This window comes from Natrix helvetica (assembly GCF_964273705.1).
Source record: "Natrix helvetica genome assembly, chromosome: Z".
Classification (NCBI taxonomy): Eukaryota; Metazoa; Chordata; class Lepidosauria; order Squamata; family Natricidae; genus Natrix; species Natrix helvetica.
In genome coordinates, this window is record NC_138554.1 from 86,860,401 (window position 1) to 86,888,395 (window position 27,995).

Below are 27,995 nucleotides of genomic sequence, written 5' to 3' on the forward strand. Positions count from 1 at the left end.
GATGGGGGCAGAGGCACGGGAGGGAAGACAAGTGATCCAGACATGCTGCATGGGTTGCAGGCAACCTTAGAGACACAAAGATGAGCCTTCCGCAGCCAGTTGCCCACTATGTCCCACCATCGCTTGGCTTGCCTGCAATCTGCATGGTGCACCTTGATCATCTGCCTTCCCTCTGTGCCTCTGCTTCCATCTGCTACTGGTGTCAACCCACAGAGACGAACCTCCCGCAGCTGGCTGCCCACTCCAGCCCATCAACTTTTGGCTTTCCTGCAGGACATCCAGATTGCCTACCTCCCTCTGCCTCTGCCTCTGCCTGCTGCTTGGAAGGGTAATCAACTCACCTGCGTTGCACGGGCTGCAGCCAACTTCTGTGCTGGTCACACACACACACACACACACACACACACAGCTGATGATCTTAACAGATATATTTTTTGGGTAGGGCTTATATTAGGAGCACACTAAAATCAAGCTGGGGCATATTTTTTGGTTAGGTCTTATTTTTTGGGAAACATGGCAATAGTAGTTACCCCTATATATTATCTAATCTTAATATATTAAGTATCAAAAGGTGTATAGCAGATTACTGATTTCCTGATAATTACAACTGACATTTATGCTTATGTGGATATTTTTGAATTAATACATTTTCTACATAAGAACATTGGCTTAAAAGTGTCTGCCATTTTATCATAAGAAAACTTCAAAATATATTATAAGATTAAAATAATCTATAATATAATCTCAAAAAATTATGAAAATGATTGTCAGCTATAAAGAACCGAAGTTCTGGGTGACATAACATTTTCTTAATTGCCATTTCCAACTAGTTAAATGAATATTAACAATGTTCCTTGTATTAAAAAGTATTTATAGAAATAGTCTTACAATCAGCTGTCCTTCACATGCATGGCAGTGCTGAAAACCAGTGTGTGCATGCACACCAACCAGCTGGTTGTCAGGTGCGCATGCGTACCTTCGGCTTTTTCCGAGTGTGATCCCTTCGCGCGTGTGGCAGTGCTGAAACCAGCCTGCACATGTGCACCGGCTAGCTGATCACTGGGCGCGCATATGTGCTAGAACCCAGTAGTTCGGTTTTTCCGGAGCGTGGTCCCGATAAGCTTGTGTGCGTGTGATGTTTCCACGTGACGGTTTGTCATCACTATGATATATAGTATTTTAAGCTCATATTAATCCATATGAAACTTCTGATATTCCAAGAAGAAACCATATGCAAAGTGTGAATGGTCTTAGAAAATTAAAGATACCCAGCATAAATTGTAACATTATTGAGCAAATTATTTTAATTATAAAATAATTATTTTAATTATTTCATATATTATTAGAAAAGTTCAAAAGTGACATGTATCAGAAATTTATAATTCTTATTTCAAGCTAGTTTTAAAATGTGTAACTGCTTTTGTTGGTGCAGGAGCTGTTCTGCATAGAATCATTTTTGACAAGATAAAATTGCTATAGTTTGTCCTCTATAGGTGCTACATAGTCAACATGAAATTTATGTTTCTAAGAACTTTGTCATTAATACTAATGGAGGAAGGAGAAAGTGAGGAGTTTATAAAATGTTCTTTCTGTTGAGAATGAGAATAGCTTTGCAAGTTTGAAAACCTCTAGAAGAAAATTACAGAATACAGGAAGTGTATGGACCTACAGTGGTGAGAGAATGTTTGTGAATTCTGTAGAACTATCCATGTCCTGCAGTATTTGATGTACAGTGACATAATGAGCCCTACTAAGATTATTCTACTTAAGCAAACAACATTCTCAAGAATATACTGCATCATGTCTTCACTACTTTGTTAAAAAAATTATATGAAGCCCGTAAGTTATTCAACTTTCAAGACCGTGTGTTAAATTCAGATGTTTCACTTATTGAGATAACAATCATGACTTAGGAATTTGGCTGTATTAAAATAGATGTATTGATTGCTACCATGAGAGTCTGCACTTCATAATATAGGGTTGTAGAAGTGAAGTTAAGAGATAACACTGGGTGTTGAGGAAAAACAAATTCAAATGCTCCTACAACTAGGAAAGGCATTAAAACTTTTGCTGCAGACTTGGGCCTTTACCAATTTACCGAAGGACAGAAAGTGTACAAGAAAAGAAAGTGCAGTATCATTATTACTCTTTCTAATGGTTATCCAACAAAAAATATTCCAAAGACGAGATATGCAGTCTTCAGAAGGTTGCAAAGGAAGTCAGGTCTATGAAAAAGTGTTTGCAGGTCTTTCATATCAATATCTGTGAATCTGCCCTAAGGCTATTGGGCATGGGAGAATACAGGAAGTATTCTCATTCTTGAGAAATTATATGCTGTTGTTTCAAGTTTCCCATAGATCCCCTAGATCAGTGATGGCGAACCCATGGCACGTGTGCCACAAGTGGCACGTGGAGCCATTTGTCAGAGCACACGAGGCCCTGCCTTGTTAGCTGGCCAGCGTGCATACGCGCGCTGGCCAGCTGAGTTCACCTTTTTAAAAGCCATTTTTCTCCCTCCCCAGGCTCCAGAGGCTTTATAGGAGCCTGGGGAGGGCGAAAAGAGCCTCTCCCGCCCTCCCGGAGACCCTCCGGAGGGCCTCCAGGGAGCCTGGGGAGGGCGAAAAAAGCATGTAAAATGGGGTGGTGGTTGCGCGTTGTGCATGCATGCGCACTGGGGGGTGTCGCGCGTTGCATTATGGGTGCGGCACGCTCACACACGACCCCCCCTGCGCTCCCCCCATTTGTGGCACGCGAGCCAAAAAAGGTTCGCCATCGCTGCCCTAGATGATTTGTTAAGCCACTACAACAGTATTTTCTGGCTTTAATAAAAATGTTATTTGAGAATAATAATGAATTACACAAAAAGAACTTCATCGCAACCATTAAGTGGTAGTAGAAACATAACGGACTGTGGTTGGTTTGTAGTCTCAGGACTCAGATGGCTCACATTCTTTATGGGATAACAAGAGTTTTGATTGTACCTGGAAATTTTACAGGAGAATATTGAGGTATCTGTCCACGATGAGTCAGGCACAAGACAACTTGTAGGCATTGATTGCAGAACTATTTTTCATCATCATCATAGCTGAGAAGAGTTGGTTCTGGGGTAGTTAGTAACTAAGGATTACCTATATTGTAGGGTTGTGAGTATTCTAAAGAGTTCACAACTTTCTCCCACCACTATAAAGATCCACCATTTATGACATAAACAAGGAATTCTGAGTAAATAGTTTCCAGTTGAATGAAGTCCTGCTGCATTACATTATCCTATTAGAGCTGCAGAAAATTTTAGTCTAATTCTAAATCAAAAACTCCACACGCAATATAGAAATATTCTATTTTGACACAGAATACCTCCCTCATCCAGTTACTTTATGTACTTAAAATTGTTGCAGTTCTTCATGGTATTTTGATGTATTGCCATGTTTAGATTAAATGGAATGGGGAAAGGGAAAAAGAAAGTAAAAGAAATAGATTTGTCTTGTGACCTTATCAATAATTTCACTGTCTATATTATTTCAGTATTTGTTTATAAGAACTATATGTGTTGGTGATTATGGTAAATCTCTGCCTAATATGTTTCAGTGTCAGAGAGACGGGATTAAGTAATACACAGCTATGTGTATGCTTACTAATATTTGCATTTTATATTATCTACCTAGTTGTGTGTTTTATAATGCCTTCATGAAATCGGGGAAAAGCAAGTAAGCAAGAATCCTTCATACTTTTATTGAATAAATGAAAAATACATTGTACTCTGGCTTTAGGTTGGCATCCCAAAGGGCTTCTGGTTGCACATCTGCATGAACACAAGTCTGCAGTGAATCGTATTAGAGTCTCTGATGAACATTCAATTTTTGCTACGTGCTCAAATGATGGAACAGTGAAAATTTGGGACAGTCATAAAATGGAAGGCAAAACAACAACCACTAGGTAATTTATAATATTTAGAGATGCAGATTTAATTCTAAGGGGAATCTACCATATAGTTTATGAAATTAAAAAGCATAGAAAAATGAATAGAAAATGTAGTTGGGGATCATGAAGGAGAAGCATGCTTACAATATTTGAGAAAACTATGTCTATTTTTGTATGTGAGACTAAAGCATTTTAATTTTTTAATATGATACCATACATAGTCCTGCTTCATTGGATCAATTTGAGGTGTTACAGTTTTCTGCATTATAGATAATTACTTAATCATAGAGATAAAAATTTAAATACTGGTTTATTTATGAAGACTTTATGCCCCTTCAGTTTAATTCTAAGTGGCTTACAAACAAGGAAATATAGTAATACAATGGGACTTCAGGTTACAACCACAATTCGTTACACAACCTTGGTTTGGTTGTAATCCGAATCTAATTTTCACATTGGATTGTATGTAAATACGATCAATCCATTCCAGACCCCTATGAACTATTTCTAAATTTTTTAAAAAAGATTTTAAAGCACAAAAATAGTTAATAATGCCATAGAACTCCTTAAAATCCTTTAATAACACTGTTAGCTCCTCCTGCCTTCCTCTCAGCCTTCTTAGGGACCTGGCTCTCCCACAACCTGGGCAGGAGGACTTGGACTGGGCTGGCTGGCTTCTGCAGTGCTCCTCCTGCATTCCTCTCTGCAAGGAAGCCCCGGCAAGAAGAAATGACCCAATATACGCCCTCCTTCCATGCTTCAAAGCTGAGCGCCAGGGCCTTTCTGTCACTGGCCTTCTGAGGCAGAGGGCTGCCACTCTTTGCAGCTCCTGGAAGACTGAGAGGAGGGTAGGCAGGAGGAGATCCTGGCTTCCAAGCTATTGGAATTCCCAACTGCAGAGCTTACTTGGCTCTATTCCCAACCCTTGCCACGTGCGCAAAACAACAGTAACAAAAAAGCTGAGATTGAGGCCTCTGTCGTGTCACGTGGGTCTCCCAGGGAGGTAGAAGAGGGAGGGAGAGGCTGCCTGGCTGGAGAAAAAGTTACTTAACAAAACAAGCTAGAAATCAGCGAGAACGAGATTAAACGGTAACTTTAACATGTGGAATGGCAGACAGGTTTGTTCAGCAGATCAGGACTTTCTCTATGGCGCAGAAGGAGAAATCAACTATAGCCGCATTTGATTGCCACCCAAATATGTGTTCGTGACCAAAGTCAAATAAATTGTGAATTTTTTGGTCGGAAACTGATTTGGTGGTGGTCTGAACCGTTCATGACTCAAGGTCCCACTGTACAATGAAAATATACAATAATTATAAATAAGTATGAAAGAATAGTGAGCCTAATAATATAATAAACGCTAATATTAGTGCTTCTGTTCGTTCCAACTACAATAATGCCTGCCTCAGTGCTCTGATGCTTTTTGGAACATTCCTGTTCTTAAAGCTTACATTAATAGTGAAGATACAGATGTCATTAGAATGGAGTTTCTGCAAAAAAAAAAAAAAATGGATTCACCTCTGAATCCCCTCTGGCCACAAGTACCATATCATTACAGGTAGTGTTCGCTTAAAGACTAGTAGCTTAAAAACCATTCTAAGTTACAAGGAACATCCCAAAAGGTGCTTAAGCCCCAGATTCCAAGTTGTGATGCCTGTCATATGAATGCATTTTGGGCACTTGGCAACCAGCCTACATATACTGCTATTTGGGGCACTCTTTGGTCACATCATCACAATTTATGAGGTTTTTTTGATGGGAGCCAACATTTGTTTCCAATTTCTGGCAAAAAAATATATATTCCACTGAGAACAATTATTTTACTTAACTGCCTCATTTATTTAACAGCCACGTTGCTTAATGACCTCTACAAAAAATGTCATAAAATCAGGTTGATCACAAGCCCAGAGGTGGCATTTAGCCAGTTCGGACCAGTTCAGGCGAACTGGTAGTAGAAATTTTGAGCAGTCTGGAAAACCAGCAAATACCATCTCTAGCTGGGTCCACCCATGCCCTCCTGGTCGCTGTTCACCCCGTTCGCTGTTTGCCCCACCGCCCGCCCACTCACCCCACCTGGTCGCCCCATCCCGCCTAGTCACTCCTCATCGTGCCTCCCCGGCATAGCACACTATGCAGCTCCTCGTTTGTGTTGACCACTCAGTCTCTGTGGCTTGCCTGCCTTCCCACGAGGTGTCTGCTGCAGCCCAACTGAGCGGCCCTTATCTGCTTGCCTGGGTAAGTAAGCCTGCGAGTTGTGGCCTAGCTAGCTCCCCGCCCTGCCTGCTTCCTCTACATCCTTTCCCGCTGCCCTGCTATGCTTGCCTGCCTTACCCACGACCTTCCCCATGCCTAGGCCCACTTACCTCCTTCCCTACTCCACACAGCCCTGCCATGCTTGCCTGCCTTCCTTGTGGCCTTCCCCACAGTCCCCATGCCCATGCCCACTTAATTGCCTTTCCTACTCCACACAGCCCCACCATGTTTGCCTGCCTTCCTTGCGGCCTTCCTGGCAATCACTGTGGCCAGGCCCACTTGCCTGCCTTCCCTACTTCCTTTCACACAGCCCTGCCATGCTTCCATGTCTTCCCCCTAGCCTTTCCAATGGTCCCCATGGCCAGGTCTGCTTGCCTGAATTCCCTACTGCCTTCCATGCAGCCCGTGGCCCCGCTATGCTTGCCTGCCTTCTTTGCGGGGAAGGGAAGCAGCTGGGCTGCCGCTGGCTTTCATTGGGGCACATGGAACGAGACAAGCTCCTTCTGCCATCTCTTCTCTTCTCTTCTCTTCTTTTCTTTGTGGGCAGAAGAGTGTTCCCCACCCACCACTGCCCAGATGCCCTCGTTTTCCCCAAATTCCCCAAGCATTTATTTGCCTACCTGATGTCCAGCTCCATCACATTTCTCGCCATTGTGTGCAGGGAAACTAAAGTTTGTGGAGCTAAAAAAAATTCAACCAATCAATTCCAACTTCTTGTGAAAGAAACAAATCTTGCAAAGTTGGAATTGATTGAGTGAAAATTTTTTTAGCCCCACACAAACTTTCATTTCCCTGCACACAATGGCAAGAAATGTGACGGAGCTGGACATCAGGTAGGCAAATAAATGCTTGGGAGAAGTGAGGGCATCTGGGTGGTGATGGGCGAGGAAAGCTCTGTGGGGTGTACTGCAATGGCGAAATGGGTAATGGAACAGCTGGCACAAGGTAAGGGGGGACAAAACAGCCCCATCGCACCATGCCTTCTCCTGTCGCCATGCATGTCCAGCTGTGCATGGACTTCCCTTCACCAGCGCTGTTTCCCACTACTTCCTGAGCATTCTGGTGCTTCCTGTGCTGTCCGGGATCCACATGGGCTACCGTAGGGGGAAGGCAGGCATGGCTGGCTGGCTGGACGCTGCCAGGAGCGTGAGGCTGGCAGAAGGTGGAGCCCGCGCCCCTTGCCCACCTGCCTGCCTCCGGCAGTTTTTAACAAAGTTGCTGCTGCCACCAGGAAAGGTACTGAAACTGCGCTGCCCAGGAGTCTCACAGAAGGTCCAGGCGTCATGAGATGTGTGCATGTTTGTTCTGTATGTAAGTTTAAGGCCGAGAAGGAGGAGATGACTTGGCCAAACTTTTCCTGCTTCTCTTTGCAGTGAAGCTGCTTGGAGGGCAGCTATGTCAGCCTGTCCCTTTAAGGTACTTTGATTCTGCCCGCCAACTGGCCCTGTGCAAAGGGAGCTAAGCAGGGCCCCCTCTGCCAAACGAAAAGAGCTCGACTCTCCTGGTTCCGGTCGCTCTGAAAGCTGAAGCCAGGTGGCAGGGGGGAGGAGGGATCAAAAAGGTACAGGCTGTCGCAGCTGTCTTCTGAGCAGCTTCGCTGTGAAGGGAGGCAGGAAAAGTTTGGCCAAGTCATCATCTCCTTCTCGGCCTCAAATGTACGCACAGAGCAAACACGCATACATCTCACAGCACCGAGACCTTCTGCGAGGAGACAGTCATGAGATGTGTTCATATTTGCTCTGTGACAGAGGCTGGTTATAGCATAAATGCTCATTCTCGGCTTTGAGATTCCTAGCTGCAAATTCATCCCCCTGATCCAGCAGCTGGAAAAGAGGGCGGAGAGAAACAGTCCTATTGCCAAGGTATACGTGGTTCGGAGGGGGGAAGAAATTCAAACTTCAGCCTCCAGGTGTGGCGTGAGGCTTTTGGCAAAGGCTGGAGGGAAGTGGCTCTGGCTTGCTTGTGCAGGAGAAATTAGTCGGGAGCGGGGGAACGGATAAGGGCCAGGGGAGGAAGCCATTTCTCCCCTCCCCTGACAGCTGGATAAAGCTATGCAAAAAGTCAGTCCTCACCAGCACCCAACTTCACTGACAGCGGGCTTGCAAAAGGCAATGTGGCTCCACCTACAATCATGCTAGACTGGGGAGGGGGAGCACGAGCAAGCACTGAGGAGACCGCAAGAGGATGGAAGACAGGCAAAGAGGCAAGCGAGGGCATCCGCAGAATGCTATAGCATAAGCACTTTCCCTCAGCTCCCTTCTTTTAGAGGGCTGTGGTGGGCTCCCCTCCAGCTTCTCTGCCTCTCCTCTCAACCCATTAGCCAGCCTGCCAGCAGGAGGTGAGTGGATTTACTGCGTTCCAGGCATTTCCCACCCAAATGGCACATCACATTTACAATAGGGTGAGGTGTATGGGGAAGGCAGCAGAGGAATGGGTGGTGGCGGCAGAGAGCCACTTTCAAGCCATTGGTTATTGTGGGGTGGAGAGTTTCCCCCTGGTTATGCAGGCAGCGGAAAAATATGTAGGAAAAATATTTTTTTTAAAAAAAACCCGTGGCTTGAGCCGGGTTGCCAGGCTAGCAGCAGAACTTCCATGCCCTGGAAGGACCCACCCATGCAACCCATGAGTGCAATTTCCACCGGCAGCAGATGGTTTGTATAAAATGAGAGGCTTTGCCAGGGGTGGGTTCTAGCCAGTATTACTGCTGGTTTGCTCGTGTGCATGCTTTGCACATGCGCTGGATGCGTGCATGTGCAGTTCAGTGAAAATTGTTCTGCGCATGCGCAGAACTCCAAAAAAAGTTGGTGGTGGCAGTGTCCAGGGAACCGGTACAGGGGCATGGCTATCCTGGGTTGTTGCCGGTTCTGCGACCCAGTCCAGCATACCACTACCGAACCGGTCCGAACTTCTGGCTTTGCCTATCCTGGCAGCATCTCTCATTAGTGCTGAGAGGCTGAGGAGAAGGCATTGCATGCCTCCAAAAAGTCTTTCTGACAGCCTTACCTGTAGCAGAGATGAGAATGTCAACTGTCTCTAGCCCCTAATTCTCCTTTAGCATTGCCAAATGAGGAGCAGCACTGGCAGACTTTCTGAGCCTAAAGCAGAGTGGGAGGTAGGGAAGGAGGGTGGAAGAGAGATATCCAATCCAACATCTGTTTGTGTGTGTGTGAGAGAGAGAGAGAGGGAGGGAGGGAGGGAAGGAAGGAGGGAGAGATGTGGCTTCTTGGGGGTGCATTTTGGAGACGTGTCAAGAGAAATGCCAAAAGGTCAATCACCTTGGGATTAAATTCCAACTGAAATTGGGTCTTCAGGGTAAGGAGAGATGAAGAACTTTCAACTGCAGGTTTTTAAAAATCTTATTAAAGTGAATGTCTAGAGGCAGCTCTTTAGCTTTAACCTTTAATCCAGAGGGAGCAAAAGAGATAGTGCCCCAATGAGGGTTTTAGCTATTTAGCTCAGGAATAATGGAATAACCGAGTTGAAAGGGACTTTGGAGGTCTTCTAGTCCAACCCCTGCTCAGGCAGGAAAACTGAGGATGCCAAAATCTCTCAGCCTGGAAAAGGTGTCAGAATAACAGAATAACACTTAGAGGGGACTTTGTGGGGGACTCTATACCATTTCAGAGAAATGGCTATCCAGTCTTTTCTTTAAAACGTCCAGTGATTGAGCACCCAGAAATTCATGGAGACAAGCAGTTCCACTGGTTAATTGTTCTCACTGTCAGGAAGTTTCTCCTTAGTTTTAGGTTGCTTCTCTCTTTGTTCAGTTTCCATCTATTGCTTCTTGTTTTGACTTTTGCTTCTTTAGAAAATATATTCCCCCCCCCTTTCTTTATGGCAACCCCTCAAAAGCCTGTTTTGTGACCTGCCTATCACAGGTCTTGGACAAAGCAGGTGAGTAGATGCAGATAATAAAGTTGAAAAAAGGTGAATAACATTTTTACAGAACTATAGATACATTGAGGACAGGGTTGACAAGGAGTGACTGGGAGGAGAGGGGTTGGGCACAGTGCCCCTTAACATGAGTGATGTCAGATTGGTCACACCCACCCAGTCACATGACCACCAAATCACTCCCACTAAGTCACGCCAACAGAACTGGTAGTAAAGAAAATCTCACCACTGCCAAGATCCACTTACAAACCAGCATAATTTAACAATCATAATTCCATGCTCAATTACAGTCATGTCGAGAACTACTTGAATATCATTTAAGGATGGCTTTTTCCCTATATCTTGAATGCTTATAAAGGACTGAGGAGACCTTTATGATTACAGTTGCACATATATTGGCTCTCATGAGATTTCAAACTGATGGGGAAATCAATTCACAGATGATTTCATAGAGAGCTCAGTGCAAACATATAGGGCAGTGATGGCTAACCTTTTTGGTGCCGAGTGCCCAAAGCATGCGCGCAACCCTAAAATGCAATGTGAATGCCCCCTGTGCATACATCCCCCCATGCATGTGCCCCATCCCCTGCAGATGTTCCCCTCACCCATTATTGGCTTCCAGGTTGGTGCAGGAGGCATTCTAGGCCCAAAACTGGGCACAAGGGGAGGGGTTGGGTCTCGCGCGGCATCCACACGCCCCGTTTTGACTTCCAAGTTAATGCAGGAGGCCTTCCAGGCCCAAATGGGGCGCGAGGGATGCATGCACGCATGTGAATCCCCAAAATGCAATGCGAGCCCCCTCCTCGTATGCACACCTCCCCCTGCGCATGCACAGCAGAGACATGAAGACCAGCTGACCAGCGGGAGGTGCACACACATGCATGATGGAGCTGGGCTGGGGTGACAGCCTGCAGTGACGGCTCTGCGTGCAACCTGTTGCACACCTGCCATAGGTTCGCCATCACGGATTTAGGCTGTGCATACAGATACCTATCTTTAAACAACACATACACAATATTATAGGGAGCAGGGCTTCTTACTATTGCTTTTTCACATTGAGCGTTTTAGGTTTTGTAATACCTGAATAGAGCTAGTGTTATTTTCTTTGATTGAAAACAATTGAAAGGCTCAGTATTAAAGAACTTGTCCAAAAGGTTCTTCCTACTGAGGGGGAATGTTCTTTTCTAAGCTGTCATAACTAGCTCAATGTTTGTGAGAAGTACTGCAAAGGTATGTAAAATATGCTATTTTTTTTTTCAGCAGGCGCATGTAAATTTAGTTTAAAACCTTTGAAGTCAGTTTTTATCTTAAAGCAGCACCAACCATTACAGCAGGAAATAGAATTCAATTGTGGATAGTAATGATGTTGCCCATTGCTCTGATTTAATATAAGCAATTATCTTTTTATTTTACATGCCTCTCTCTTCAATCAATAAAAAATTAAAACCCATTAATCCTTTTTTTTCTACGCAGGATTGCTCTTTTCTCTGTCAAAGAACTATTGTGCATACACAAATTAGACACATATTCCAATTTGTTGGGGTTTTTACCTAGAAATTCTGGGAGTAACAGCTTTGTGAGGGAAATAATAATCTCTTAACACCGAGCCTCATTATCCTCACAGAAGGGCATATTCCCAGAATTTTATGCCAGACATCATAATAAATGTATGTAGCTGACCATGTTTTTACTTTATCTGTGTAGCATGTAGCATGGACCATGAAGAATTTCATTGTAATTTTGGATTTTTTTCCTATGACTTATAATAGATCAATTTTAACATATTCTCGGATTGGGGGACGTGTGACAACGCTTACTTTTTGCCAGGGTTCTCACTATTTGGCTATAGCTTCAGATAACGGGTCCATCCAACTTTTTGGGATTGAAGCTTCAAAACTCCCCAAATCACCTAAGATTCATCCAATACAAAACAGGTATGTGTAGTGTTTATGTACAGTTTTCATCTGTTTCATATTGATTATCTGCTATGCTTACTCCTTGCAAATATGAAGTTAGTAAGGATACAAGACCGGCTACCATGATTCACTCTGATGTTGTAGAACAGATTTGTGGATTTTACTACTCAGCAAGAGCTGTGGAGCTAACATTTTCAGGAGGATATCTAGATTGGGGAAAACTACAATAGGACTTTGAGGGGATATAGGGTTAAGTATAATAGAATTTTTCAAGGGAAAGGCCTGCTGAGACCTGGTGGGAAGAGAAAAGGCATGCAGGGACCTGGTTGGGCAGACAAAGCAGACTCAAAGGCTATGGGAACCTCAAAGAACGGAAAGCAGTATGGGGTGTCTCAGGACATGCGAGGAGGCCTTGGGAAGCCCAAAGCAGGCAGGCTTGGCCCAGCGCTAGGCCTCCCTCATCCCCGATGTACCCTGTGCTCCACTTAAAGATGCACATATATATTTAACAACTGCATTAGAGAAAATAGGATGTGGAAGTCACTAAGAAATATTGTCTTGCTTAACAGTCATCACCATTTGTGACTCTAATGGAAAGGCTTCATTATAGTCATGGATCAAGGACTATCTGTATAAATAAAAGCTGTAGGAAATATTTTTCAATGGTGTAAGCCATGATACATTTCAATAAATAATGTCTAGCTCTTTTTATTTTATCTAGGTTTTTAGATCAAAAAGATGATGGCTGTGTGGTAGACATGCATCATTTCAATTCAGGAGCCCAGTCTGTGCTGGCATATGCCACTGTGAATGGTTCCTTAGTAGGATGGGATCTGAGGTCCTGTAATAATGCCTGGACATTAAAACATGATTTACGCTTGGGACTTATAACCTCATTTGCTGTTGATATACATCAGTGCTGGCTCTGCATTGGTAAGTGTTGTTTCCTTTTAATGAAATCATTTTATTATTTATTAATGTGTAAATAAAATTGCCCTTTACCACATATGCTGAGTGCAGATGATAATCCCTACATATTGGCCAATTTAGACTGGTTCTAAATTGGCCAATATGTACTATTGGCCAACTATGTACTATTGGCCAACTACGTACTATTTTTAATTTATATTTCCCTTTCAATATCTCCATTTCTTCTTTACTATGTTATATAACATCATTTCTGATTTTTCCCAGTTTATTTGTAATCCACTATATTTCCCAAATTCATTCAGATATAAATATATCCTCTCTATAGAAATTACGGGATTTTGAAATGTTAATAATGTATTATCTGCAAATAAATTTATTTTAGTTTTCTTATGTACTCCAATCCCTTCAATCAATGAATCTCCCCTAATTGCATTTGCTAAAACTTCCATCAATAATGCAAATAGAACTGGGGATACAGGGAAACCGTATCTCGTTCCCTGGCTTAAGGTTACTGTCTCTGTAACACCATCATTGATGGGTATATTCACTTTATTTTCTGAATATAGTTGTTTATCCCATTTCTATTTTTTTTTTTACCAAAACCTAACTTCTCTATTAATATCTTTAATGTAGGCCAATCAAAGTCCTTAAGTACATCTAATGCTAATATACCTGCCTTTAATTTTTGATTCTTTATCTAATAACCTATGTTTATTACTATATCTTGACATTTGTCGGCCTCTTATAAATCCATATTGGTCATGTTTAATATAATTCTCAATAAATATAGATATTTGTTATAAATATAATTATATTTAATATAATTCTCTATAAATATATTCAGTCTATTTGCCAATATTGCTGTAAAAATCTTAGCGTCCTGATTAATAAGTGATATTGGTCTATATAATCCTGGGTTTATATGATCTTTACCTCATTTTGCTATCAGTATTATCAAGGATTGCTTCCAGGAACATGGAACATTTTTTCCTGCCACAACCACCATGATTAATGGCTGAAATTTCTATCCATATTGTGATTGTAAGTTGAGGATTAATCATAGTTTAATTTTCTTTGCAAATGACATAAACAGCTATAAATAAATAATAAAAAGAAAGTGTGTCTTTAAACATCATATGGACACCAGTGCTAGAGCTTGGAAGACATTGCTTAAAATGCATTATGTTATTGACCTGCATATATTTTTCTTTGCAAGGTACAAGCAGTGGGACCATGGCATGTTGGGATATGAGATTCCAGTTACCAATTTCCAGCCATTCCCATCCTTCTAGAGCACGGATCAGACGGCTACTTATGCATCCCCTTTCCCAGTCATGGGTGATTGCAGGTATAGTTAATCTTCTTTAAACATCCAAATGCTTTCAAATTTTATAATTACTTTAAGTAACTGGAATAGCATAGCATAGCATAGCATAACATAGCATAATAACATAACACTACACTACACTACATTGCAATATAACAACATAGACAAATTGCTGAGGATGATAGGTCATGGGTTTATACGGAGAGCATTTGTTTGAGATGAGACTGGTTGGAATTCAAGTAAGTGGCAAAAATTATCTTTGAATCTGGGATAATAAGAAAAGAGGATTAATAGAAGGCATAGTGGCTCACTAAAGGTCTATAAGTGGCAACAGTATAATGTAGGAAGAAACCAAAAATGTCAGTGTGCAATCAGGCCATGCTGTCATGTTATAACTGCTATTTGTTATTATTAATATAGCTGTTCAAGGCAATAATGAAGTCTCCATGTGGGATATGGAAACAGGTGATCGACGCTTCACATTGTGGGCTAGCAGTGCTCCTCCTCTTTCAGAATTACAGGTTTGCTTCTGAATTTGGGGCAAAACATTTCATAATGTATATTCCTGGTTTTAAAAGAGCTAAATCAATACTAATGCTTTTAACAATGGAGAAGCATACAAAACACATACACCTTTTATTTCATTGAGTTGCTGTACATTATCCTAAGGTGCCTCTCTTTTACACAAGACGATTTGAACTCATTTGGAGAAACTGTTTTTCAATGCTGCTAATGCATTGTTAAAAATGTTAAATAATTAAATCTAAAATATGATTTTAATTAACACATTTCATTATATGCTGCTGCAAATGGGTGTTTTCAAGTGTAATGAGTTAATCATGCAATGCTATTTAAACTAATTTGAAAACCTTTCTTTAAATGTTTTAACCCCAAGGTCTATATGTTTAATATATATGTTTCTGTCCATTAGCCTTCATCTCATAGTGTTCATGGAATATACTGTAGTCCAGCAGATGGAAATCCTATATTATTGACTGCTGGTTCAGACATGAAGATAAGGTAAATTATTAATTAAAGATAAGATAAATGCATAAATTGCAGAGGAAACTTAAAAATTTTACACAGATTTTACTTACTATCTTACAAAATGCAGAGAAATTTCATCCAATATGAAGCAACATTTTAAGCCATTCTACATCTCTGAATCTTTGTCACAAGTATTTTGCATTTTTTTATTAAAGGTTTTAATAAATTTTACAAATATTACCCCTTCCCCTTCCCACCCTCCGACCCTCCCTCCCACCAACCTCCCAGAGCAAAATACAGGGTATAAACATTTAACAATCATACACTAACATAAGCTAACTGATTTTAACATCCTACCTCCTCTTGTGCTTTAATTCCCCTTTTGTTAAGCTAAGTTTAGGTAAATTGTAACGTTCTTTGTGCCTTCACTCATAAGCTAATTGAAATTTTCTAGTCCTATATTTATTTTGAATATAGTCAATCCATCTTCTCCATTCCAACTTATATTTCTCATCCGAATGGTCCTTCAAATATGCTGTAATTTTGGCCATCTCTGCTAGATTTACTACCTTTAGCGTCAATTCTTGAATAGTAGGCAATTCTTCCCTCTTGCGCCACCAACAATCTTGCTGCCGTTGTTAAGTTCAAAATCAAATTAGTCTCTATAACTGTACAGTCTGTAATTATACCTAACAAAAACAACTGGGGTGTGTGTGAACTTTATCCTTTTTTAAAGTATATTTTGAATAACCCACCATATTTTTATCCAAAATGCTTTGACTTTTTTGCAAGTTCACCATATATGGTAATATGTAGAATCAGCACAATCACATCTCCAACATTTAGGTTGTAAATTCGGATACATACAAGATAATTTTTTGGGATCTAAATGCCATCTATACAACATATAAAAATTCTCTCTCAAATTCTTTTTTTTTTAAACAACGTTTTATTGGTTTTTAAAAAAAATTTACAAGGAAAAAGGTAGTGGGTAGATACAAATTTTGACGGTTGCAATGTGCGGTAGGTGTCCCCTCCCTCCATACTCAAGGTATACATTTGCAAAAAAAATTCTTATTAAATAGTTACATATAGTCAGCATGTAAATTCAATTAATAAATTCGGTCAACTTATGTCAAGTAGGTTTTCTTGTTCATTTTTGTGATCTGAGTTTTCTCAATGTCACCCCATCTCCCCCCGCTGGCAGAGCTCCGTCTCCTCCCGTCTCCTGTGTATCTGGTGTAGGGTCATCTGGTTTTTCTAAGAGTGTTTTGTTTTTGTCCATAAAGGCCTGTGCCTCTATGGGTGTATTAATTCTAACTCTTGTGTCCTCCCAGAATACTAACATACCTTCAGGCATCTGCCATCTAAACCACACCCCCTTCTGGTATAGTTTCTTCGCTAACTGCGAGTAACTTTTTCTTTTTTCCCTTACTTTCTTGGGGATCTGTTTTAGAATGGTTATATGCCTGTCCTGATATTTCAATTCTTGCCCCCTTTGTGCACTCAGAATCTCATCTCTTGTACTTTTTCTGAGAAATTTAATATGTACCTCCCTGGGTATTTATTTATTTATTTATTTATTTATTTTATTAGATTTATAAGCCGCTCCCTCTCCTCGAAGGGACTTGGGGCGGCGTACAATCAACGATATATATTACATGTTGCATGGAGGAGGTATAAAAACTCATAACAACAATATTACATTCCATAAAATAATACAATAATAATAGGATTAAAATAACCTTAAAAAACTACCCTAAAATTTAAAAATTGCCAGGAGGATTAGAGAATAGAGTTGTAGTTAAGCCAGGCCAGCTAGTTGGAACAGGTGGGTCTTGAGTTTCTTGCGGAAGGAGCGGAGATCAGTGGTAGTCCTAATGTCGGGGGGGAGGTCGTTCCAGAGGGCTGGGCCCATCACAGAGAAGGCCCTTCTTCTGGGCGTCGCCCGCTGGCACTGCTTAGTGGACGGCACCCAGAGGAGTCCCTCTGTGAGAGCGAATTGGTCGCAGGGATGTATGGGGTAGGATGCGATCCCGCAGGTAACTAGGTCCTGTGCCATGGAGCGCTTTAAAGATGGTAATCAACACCTTGAAACGCACCCGATAGACCACAGGGAGCCAGTGCAGCTCGCGCAGGAAAGGTGTTACATGGGAGTATCTAGTACTCCCCATAATTGCCCGCGCGGCCGCATTCTGGACCAGCTGTAGTCTTTGGGTGCATCTCAAGGGGAGCCCCATGTAGAGAGCGTTGCAGTAGTCCAGACGGGATGTCACCAGCGCATGAGTGACTGTGCGAAGGGCGTCCCGGTCCAATAGGGGGCGCAATTGGCGCACCAGGCGAACCTGGTGGAACGCCCCCCTCGCCACAGCTGCCACATGGTCATCCATCGACAGCCGGGCATCTAGGAGGACGCCCAAATTGCGCGCCCGCTCCACGGGGGCGCCAGTTGCTCGCCCCCCAATGGCCAGCGATGGAATCCACTGGTTGAACCGGGGGGCCGGTAGCCACAGCCACTCCGTCTTGGAGGGGTTGAGCTTAAGTCTGTTGCCTCCCATCCAGACATTATGTGTTCTAGCATACGCTGAGTTAACTCTATAGACCAGGTCTATTTCCCACCCCATCTGTTGTTTCTCTCTGTGGATGTATTCAGCCAAAATACTTGTCATAATGTCCCTTATGTCTTCATCATCTGCTTCCACCACATTGTGAAATCCAAGATAAAAGGACATTCTCTCAAATTCTGTTTTCATCTGCTGGGTATCAAGATCTTTGTTTCCCTTCTGCATCACCTCCATCCCCTCCCTCATCTCAGCCGTCCCACCCTCCAAAAGATCCAGTCTCTGTGAGTTTTTATTAATTTGGGCCTGGTTCTCTTTGATTTCTTCTTTCATCTCTTTCAGTTGTTTTTTGATTTCCTCTTGTCCCTGTAAAAGTTGTTGAAACATTTGTTGAAAGTCAGTCTCTGTAGATTTAGGTTGCATTAAAGCTGTTATCGTTGATTGTGTACTGGGACTAGACGTTGCAGATGTCAGGGCAGAGGCAGCAAAGCCAGGCTTTCCAGGAGGTGGTTTTTTAGGAGGCATTGTTTGTAGAATAAGAGAATCAGTCAGTACAGGGAGTGATCAGTCAGAAAGGTGAAACAGCCAGGAGAGTCCAGGAGACAGAAGGTCCAGGCAGAAGAGGATTTTTCTAATCAGCCTGGCAGCAGAGTAAAGTTTTCCACTCCAGGGAGATCAAAGGGTAGCAATCAACAAGAGATTTGTCTGAGTAGCACGGAGACAAAGACCGGAAGCCTGAAGTTTCAAAGGTGGAGTCAAATTTCAAAGCTCATGAAGACAACGGAAGTGTGCCATCTTGCCCTGCCAGCTTCGGGTTTAGAGGCATAATAAAGTTTTCAAAGTTCCCAATAACTTTTCAGATCATCCTTCCATTATAGCTTTAAGTTCAGAAAATTCACCATTATTAGAGCGTGGCATCCTTAGTTGGCTCTCCCCCCTCCTCCTTCCCTTGGGGCTGAGAGCAGAATTGTTTCTAGCCGCCAGTCCGAGGGGGGGGGAAATCCCCCTCCCTCTAGTCGCGCTTCTCCAGCCAAGCCGAAATTCAAGTTTAAACTGCTGGTAATTTTTCTAAGTTGATGAAAGGGATAGGGGGGAGTTGTCGCCTCACCGCACTGCAGCTGCGTCCTTCAGCTCGTCTTTTTCTTTCCGTCAGCCTCGCAGCGAAGACTCCGGAGCGTCCCCCATCATACTCCCCGATGCCTAGAGCAAAGCGGGGGTCCCCCCGGCCGCCGCCGATCCAGGGGATCCCCCGCGGTGCCGCTCCTCCGGCAGGAGCCTCTACAGGGCGTCCTGTGCCCCCCAAGGAGTGGGGAGCCCACCGGGAAAGCGCGGGGCGAGCAAAGCTTGCCCGTCGCCGTCAGCTGCCGGAACCGGAAGTCTCTCAAATTCTGAGCTTGCGTAAATTTTACATTTCTTACCCAAATCTTTTCCCATGTTTCCATCATTATTGGCTCTTCGAAATTTTGTGCCCATTTTATCATACAGTCTTTAACTAACTCTGTTTCAGAATCTATTTCTATCAGTATATTGTACAACCTTTTTACATGTATTTGACTCTGGTCCCTAATTTGTTTTACCAAACTATCCTCATTTTGCGTGATACCAATTGTCTGATCTTTTTTCTATCTAGCTTGTAACTGTCCATACTGGAACCAGGTTTGAATTACCCTTTCCTCTCTTAATACGTTCAAAGGCTTTAACTGTAATACACCTCTCTCTATATTAAGAAGTTCTCTATATGTAATTACATCCTGTTTTTGTTCTATACTCATATTCTCTATGGCGTGTCTGGGTACTACCCACATAGGTATCTTATCATTTAACCTATATTGATATTTTTTTCCAGACACGCAATAGGGCATTCCTTAATATATGACTTTTAAAAATCTTGTCCACCTTTTTATCATATATTAAATAAGCGTGCCAACCATACACCAAATCATATCCCTCAATATTCAGTATTCTATCCTCTGTTAGATTAATCCAATCAGTAATTGTTGATAAAACTACTGCTTCATAGTATAATTTTAAATTGGACATTTTCAAACCTCCTCTTTCCCTTATATCTTGCATTATTTTAAGTTTTACTCTTGATTTCTTCCCCGCCCAGACAAAGTTATTAATACCTTTCTGCCATTCTTCCAAATTTGCATCTTTTTTAAGTATTGGTATATTTTGAAAGAGAAATAGAAACTTAGGCAAAACATTCATTTTTACTGCTGCTATCCTTCCCAACAATGACAATTGTATTTTTTTCCATTTATTCATCTCTAACTGTATTTTATGCCATAATGGTTCATAATTATACTTATATAATTTCCCATTTGAGGTTGTAAAGTAGACTCCTAAATATTTAACCTTTTCTACTATCTCGCATCCTGTTGCTCTCTGTAGTTCTTCTTTTTGATTTGTGGTCATATTTTTAACTATCATCTTTGTTTTTCCTAGATTTATCTTGAACCCAGATACTTGACCATATTGATTAATTATGTTCATTAAACCTCTAGCTGATTTCCTGGGTTGGGTTAAAGTTACAACCAAGTCATCCACGAATGCTCGTAGTCTATATTCATAATGTCTAATCTTAATTCCCTGTAGGTCATCTGACCCACGTATTCTATTCAACAATAACTTCAAGGTTAAGATAAACAATAATGGAGACGGGACACCCGTTTTGTTCCTTTTTCAATTTTGAAGGATTCTGTTAAACTACCGTTAACTATAATTTGTGCTGTTTGTTTCTGGTATATTGCCTTGATAGATTGTGTAAAATACTCTCCAAAATGCAAGTTTTGTATTATTTTTATTAGAAATTGCCAATTCACTCGATCAAATGCTTTCTCCGCGTCTAAGAATAAAAGCGCTGCGGGGACTTGGTTGTTCTTCCCCAGATATTCCAATATGTTAACAATTTGTCTTACATTACTTTTCATTTGTCTCCCCTGTATAAAACCGGATTGATCATCGTTTGTTGTATAATTGACATCAACCTATTTGCTAATATTTTAGCAAAAAATTTATAATCCGTATTAAGTAATGAAATAGGTCTATAGTTTTTTGGCTGGGTGTGATCCTGATCATCTTTTGGAATTAGGGAAATAAAGGCTGTTCTCCAAGATGGCGGTACTCTTCCTTCCATTTGAATTTTGTTAAATAATTCCTTCAGAGGATCTACCATTTCTAATTGTAACTTTTTATAATAAACCGCTGTCAATCCATCTGTACCTGGGGCCTTCCCAATTTTTAATTGCTTAATTGCCAGGAGAATTTCCTCTGTAGTTACAAGTTGATTCAATCTTTCCCTTTGCTCATCTGTAACTATAGGTATTTTCTCTTTCTCCAAATATCTATCTAAATCTAAACCTTGTATCTTATCACCAGCGTACAATCTAGTATAGTATTCTGAGAAAGCCTTCTTAATCATATCCTGTTGATAAACTTCTTTACCTTTGTATTCTACTTTCTCTATAGTACGAGATTTTTGTTTTTTCCTTAACATGTATGCTAGCCATCTACCTGGTTTATTTGCATTACAAAAAGTATTATGTTTAGCATATATCAGATTTCTGGCTACTTGGTCTGACATCAACATATTGAACTGTCCTCGCAGTAAAGTAATTGCTTCTCTTATCTTATTATTATTTTATTATTTATTCACATTTCTAAACCGCCCCCTCTCCCAAAAAGGGACTTCTTGTCGTCTGGATTAGATATTAACACCTGCTCTTTCTTTTTTATTTCTTCTTCTAATTCCCTTTGTTTTTCCCCCTGCCTACGCCTATATAAATTATTCAAATTTATGAAGACAGCTCTCATGTAAGCTTTGCTTGCATCCCAAACGATTTCCATCGATGTCCCCTTATGCATGTTAAAAGCAAAATATTCTTTCAATAGTTTTTTACATTCTATAACATTTCTCTCATATCTAAATAAATTTTCATTTAACCTCCAAGATCTCCTAGATCCCTCTCTATATCCCAATTCCATCCAAACCGGATTATGATCTGTTAGGGTTCTCGAGCATATCTTCGTCTTCTTCACCCTAGAAAATAAATCATTTGTAATTAATATAAAGTCAATTCTGGAAAAGGATTGATGCCTATCAGAGAAAAATGTGAAGTCCCATTCGTTAACATTCCGTTCTCTCCAAATATCTCTCAGTTCCATATCATCCATCAACTCAAAAAAGGATTTAGGTAGTTTTGTTCGCGTTTGAGTATTTTGCAATAGTCTCTTCTTGTTTTTGGTAGTGTCCAATACTCCGTTCCAGTCACCCAATAGTATACACGATCTATAATCCCATTGTGTTAATTTAGTATGAAGCAATTTATAAAATTTTTCTTGTTGTTGGTTGGGAGCATATACTTCTGTTAAGAGTATTTTCTTTCCTTCTATTAACAATTCAGTTGCAATATATCTTCCTTGAGCATCTGCTTCGATTAATTCAGCCTTTAAATCTTTTCTTAAGTATATAACTATACCATTTTTCTTCTCTGGAGCAGATGCCAAAAAGTATGATCGCAATCTTGCATTCATCAAGTATTTCTGATCCTGTATTCTAATATGAGTTTCTTGCAAGCAAATTATATCGTTTTTAAATTGTTTCAAGTAGTGAAATATTTTTTTCCTTTTTTGTGGTGAATTTAAACCATTAACATTCCAGGTTAGAAATTTAATTGTCATCTCTAGCTTTCTAAGAGCTGCCTGGAAATCTTGCTGGGATTTCACCTTCGGTCTTGCTCCACCCACAGCTTCTGTGTTCGTGTTTGTAATTTCTTGGATTATTGTCTGGGTTTGCTGCATCTTTAATTCTTGCTTTTTGCGTTTAGTGGATGCTCGAGTTTGTCTTTGTTCCATAATTTCCTCTGTCTCCTCAGGTAAATCTAGAGCTTGAGCAGCTCCCCCTTGTACCTGAATATCTTGTTGTCTGTTCTCGCCTGCTTCTTTGCTTCCTTTAGGTCCTGGGGATGGGGGGTATCCAGCCTTTAATACATTGTTATAAAAATCTCTTGCTTTCCAAACTGAGTTAAAATGATATCTTTGTCCTTGATAATTCACCACCAATCCGACTGGGGCCTCCCATCTAAATTGAATCCTGCGACTTTTAAATTCATCCACTAAAAATGCATAATCCTTTCTGGATCTCAACATTTTGGGGGGGATTTCCTTCAATACTACCACATCTTGTCCTGCCACTTGTAACTTATTTTTGTAAGTTGCTTTCAGTATTTCATTCCTGGTTTTCCTGGTGACAAAATAAATTACAATATCTCTTGGTAGTTGTCTCTGTCTGGCAATCCATGAATTAACACGGTAAATTTTATCGATCTGTCAGGCATACTCCACCTTTGGTTCACCAGTTAATTGAGCGAAAGCTTCGGCAAAAATTCCATTGTTCTATATGGTATCATTGTTACTTCTGCCTCCGATTTATCAATTTTGCTTTGTGCCTCCTCAACTTTATTCTCCAACTTAATGTTAGACTGATTAATTTCTTCCACCTTCTCATCCAGAGATGTTACATAACCAAGTAAGCCTTTAAATGCATCTACTATGTCTTCCCTAATCTGTTGATTACGGGTTTGAATTAAGTCCTTAATTCCATGCTTTTCATCAGACACATCTTTAAAAGCATTTGAAATCTTTTCCTCCAAAACAATGGCTTGGTCCTTTAATGCATTTTGGAGATCCTCAAGTGTCAGAGTTTTTGTTTCTGCTGGGGATAATAAAGATTGTAATTTTTGTGTCTGGAAACGCTTAATTTTGCTTGTTTTGAAGCCATTTCGAAATGTTCAAACAAACTTTTCAGTGGCCAGTTTATTAAGTCCAAAAAGTCCACCTATTCCCCCAGGTTTGTTAACCAATACTGTTTTCTTTGATCTTAAACTCTTGAATCTTTTAACATCGTTAACAGGCAGTTAACAAATGCTGTCCCTTTTAAGTTTCACTTTTGACACACCCTTTATTATTCAATCGCCATCTTTGAGTCCTTTTGTCTTCACAGAGGGAAGTATGTTACATCGGAATTAAGGTTTGTACTTACAATTATATTCACTCCTGCTTCGCTCTGCCTGCGTATCTTTCAAATATAAATTTAAACATTGGCAGCAAGGATGGTTGTGACGTTTCGTTTCTGCAAAAGCAGAAGCGTCCTGGATGAGGAACTATGTCGGGCTTCTGGGGAGCTCTCACCTTTCGTAACCCAGGATCACTCCTGGGGGCCCCGGGGAGCTCTGCCCTCACCTGTCTGCTCACCCCCCCTCTTTTTCCGAGGGGGGAGTTTTCAAACCACTAGATAGCTGATTTATGCTGTTCTAGCAGTTTATTACTCAATCACGGGGCTGGCGTTCCCTAGGGAGCGTCTTCCAACGCCGATGGTGCCACCGGAAGCTCTATTTTTGAAATTTTTTATGTAAGGTGGTAATAACACAATACCTGATAAGAAGCATTTAGCAGTTGCTTTTCAATATTAAATGGATCCAGTATAACTATTTTTGCGAATTCTAGATTAAAGAGAGATTCCATGGACTATCTATTGACAATTATGGTAGCCTGGCAAATTAAATATTGCTCAGTCTGGCATTGCTGAAAAGTGGTGCAAGCATAGATTAAAATTTGAATTAAATGAACAATCCTATCAATCTTCATGGATTGTGTGTTTCTCAAATGCACTGACAAACATACTATTAATTTGTAACTACTTTCTAGTGAAAATATTGTTTCTACGTTTTCCAAGTTCTCTGTTTCCAAGTTGTTGCCTATGTGTTTGTAGGATACACAAATGCATTTTATACAGCAACTGAGATTGGTTGTCTGTGTTTTACTCTTCTTTAAATTGCTGTTCTGGAATCAGGCTAGGAGCAATTCCAGTTTTCTTTTCCTTTTTTTCCCCAAATTATGCCACGTTACCCTATTTTCCTGAAAATAAGACCTCCCTGGATAATAAGCCCAATCGGGATTTTGAGCACATGAGCTAAAATAAGCACTCCCCTGAAAATGAGCCTTCCCTGAAAATATTGCAACACAGTATATATAAAACTGAGCATTGATCATTGTGGAATGAAAGGATAAAAATGGTGGCAATTTTAATCATTATTTTTGGAAACATTAGTTATATGGCAGATATGAATGCAGTATTTCTCTGATGGCTTAAAAAATATTTTCATGAGAAACCATATTTTTATCAGTTGATTATACCTTCACTAATTAACCAGTTTTTAGCTAGTGATAGCTCTAGTTCTTTGCAGTATTTTTAAAAATCAGTTTAATTTTTTTAAAGCTATTTGGAAAATAAACAGAAAACAATATGTGTCTTTTGAAACATAGATTTACATATTTTTGGTAATTAAAGTGTGAAACTGAGTAATAATAAGAGACTCAGAAAGGGGTAGAAATAATTATTGAGCATGATGCAATTATTGAGCATGATGCATCAACCTTATTTGGTTATTTGGTTTTTGAATATGTATTTTGCTTTTGGTTTTTTTCTACATATATTTTGCTTTTGAGTAAACAGGATCAAACTGCTGATCTTAGAAATATATGCATGATTAAATATCATTCATGATTTACATTATTTTAAATAATGGGATTTGATTACTAGTAACATTTAAACACGAGGTAATAAGTAGACACTAGATGCAGAACTTAATAGCTTATTCAAATTTCTGCTTTTGAGGTGCTTTTTGTTTTTGTTTTGTTTGTTTGTTTGTTTATTGCAGATTCTGGGACTTAGCTTACCCTGAGAGATCATATATTGTTGCTGGAAGTTCTAGCTCTCCATCAGTATCCTATTATAGAAAGATAATTGAAGGCACAGAAGTTGTTCAGGTACATTAGCTATAGTTTTGTCCAACTCATCCAATTTCTACACATTGCTATATTTATTTGTAAGATCCATTTAATTTCTCTAGCATAGAACTTAAAAGGTGTTTCCAGATGGAGTACTCACTATCCCCAATTCTCACATTAACCACCATGCTCAGTCACTGCATGCTTTATTCAGCCTTCAAAGTCTTTAATTTAAACATGTTTTTGTAATCAGAAAGTACCTTGAACAGAAATCATATCCATTTATCATATTCATATCATATCATGACATGATATGAATATGATTTTGGATTAAATTAAACTGCCACTTCAGCAGGCCAAAGAAAGTCCTATATTACATTGTCAGCTATACATTAAACCTCTCTTCTCATGAAAGTCAGTGGTGTTTTTGCATCAGCCACTTTCCTTGAATCTAACTACTTAGTAAGGTTACTGTGATTAAAAAATGAGGGGTGGGTGAGGTATTCATATTATCCCAGATTGGTGGTGAAAAAGCTGGCTATAAAATGCTATAAAGTAATTTATATAAGAAAATGTATGTGGCTGCCCAACTCACACTCAGTGACTCTGAGTGGCTTTCAAGTATAAAATCCTAACAAAAATAAATAAAAAATCAATAAACCACCATGCCCCTAGCACCAATAACTAAATAAGCCACTTGATGGCTCCATATCATTCTGGGATCCCCAAGGCTGATTGGCAGAACCACATTTTTAGGGCCTTGCAAAAGAGTGTCAAAGTGGGGGACAATCTTTGCAAAGATGATATTCCACAGGGAAGGGGCTACCATGGAGAAGGTCCTTCTTTTGGTCCCACCTGCAGTATTCCCTGCCTCCCCATTCAGTTACTTCAAACAAATCTAATTGGAAAAAGAGGGTCATTCAAATAATCTGATCCCAGGCCATGAAGGGCTTTAAAGATGACAACCAATACCTTAAATTAAATTAAAAATAATTTAATAATTGTAAATGTTACTTTACAATAAAATAATGTTGTAATGTTTTGATAGAGCATCTCATTAAAGCATTAGCATAAAGCATTACAAACCTTGGCTGCTTTTGTCAGCAAGCTAAGATCAGAGAGCACCAAGGGTTTCACCAAATCGATAACAAATAAACACATTTAGTGGTACAGGATAGGAAACAAATTTCCTAGTTTTAAAACAGAGAATTAACAAACTGATTTAACATGAGAAATCTTATGCTAAAACATAATGTCTATTTCATGGTTTTCTCTTCATCAGGAAATTCAAAACAAGCATAGGATGGGACCTACGGACGAAACCCCTAGAAGGGGTCCTGAATCTTTACCAGTTGGGCACCATGACATCATCACAGATGTTGCCACTTTCCAGACAACGCAAGGATTTATAGTTACTGCATCGCGAGATGGTATTGTCAAAGTGTGGAAGTAAATTTTATGCTGATTTATGTATGTAAATAATTATAATAAAGAATTAGCATAGGATTAGTTTTCCTTGAATAATTGTTTCTATAGCACAGGGGACAGTGGTGCTCATGAAAGTAACTATAGTGGCTCTCTTGTCAACAGTGATCACTAATACTAGTGGCCCTTTTGGAACCTGCCATTATATTTACATACAATGATTTATGTAGCATTTTCTCAAACTGCCAAGCAAAAGAAATTGAAGTGAAGAAATTGTATTTAATTTCTAACCATGCTATTCTTTGAAAGACTTTAGAAATTGTTTGTAAACATGAAAAAATGCATTAACCTGCATCAACAATATTTATGTAAGCTGACTTTTTTACAGGCCAGGTGAGAGAGTGATAACACAAAATTATTGCACTTTTGTTTCTATATATTCAAACTCTGTATGCGTAATGTTGAAAATAAAGCGTTCGGATCACTTTTCTGTGTCAGAGTTAAAATAAAGTTTAATATGAATACTGTTCCATAGCCAAGTATTAGAATCTGAATGAAAATCTCAGTTCTAGATTCTATTCAGGGTTGTTGTCGTCTTTGCACATTGCACCTTATTTCTTTTATATAAATATTACAATGACATAGAACATTTGCTACCTCATCCCAAAGCTCTGTGTACAAAAACAGCAGACTGCATGAAAAGACCTCTTGGAACAGACTGTTGTAATCTCTATATGCACTTACGTTCTATCTCATGTTCTCTATAGCATTCTTAATATATCAAGGATCTGGAAGCTATCTGGGTTCAGTCCTTGGCTGTGAAGTTACACTTAAGTAATTTTAACCATGTGAATCTATTGAAAAGAATCACACAAAGCCATGTTTAAACATTATTCAGATATAGGGATGAACCCATGAGGAAGTGCTTTCCAACTTCCTGGCATTTAATTCAATCAGTTTATGAGTTGCAGTCATAAGTGTAACTTTTTCAAA

General features: G+C 40.1%; 1 protein-coding gene across 2 annotated transcripts in view; it reads left to right on the forward strand.

Annotated features, from left to right (window-relative positions):
• PIK3R4 (phosphoinositide-3-kinase regulatory subunit 4) overlaps positions 1–27,488 on the forward strand; it is a 49,123-nt gene extending 21,635 nt beyond the window's left edge. For both annotated transcript variants that reach the window (XM_081969816.1, XM_081969817.1), the window contains exons 13-20: positions 3,768–3,933; positions 11,835–11,999; positions 12,703–12,914; positions 14,128–14,259; positions 14,659–14,759; positions 15,170–15,258; positions 25,508–25,616; positions 26,860–27,488. In XM_081969816.1, coding sequence (XP_081825942.1) covers positions 3,768–3,933; positions 11,835–11,999; positions 12,703–12,914; positions 14,128–14,259; positions 14,659–14,759; positions 15,170–15,258; positions 25,508–25,616; positions 26,860–27,030 — 1,145 coding nt within the window. In that variant the 3' untranslated portion in view covers positions 27,031–27,488. The remainder of the gene's footprint in view (positions 1–3,767; positions 3,934–11,834; positions 12,000–12,702; positions 12,915–14,127; positions 14,260–14,658; positions 14,760–15,169; positions 15,259–25,507; positions 25,617–26,859) is intronic.
• Positions 27,489–27,995: the final 507 nt, after the last annotated feature.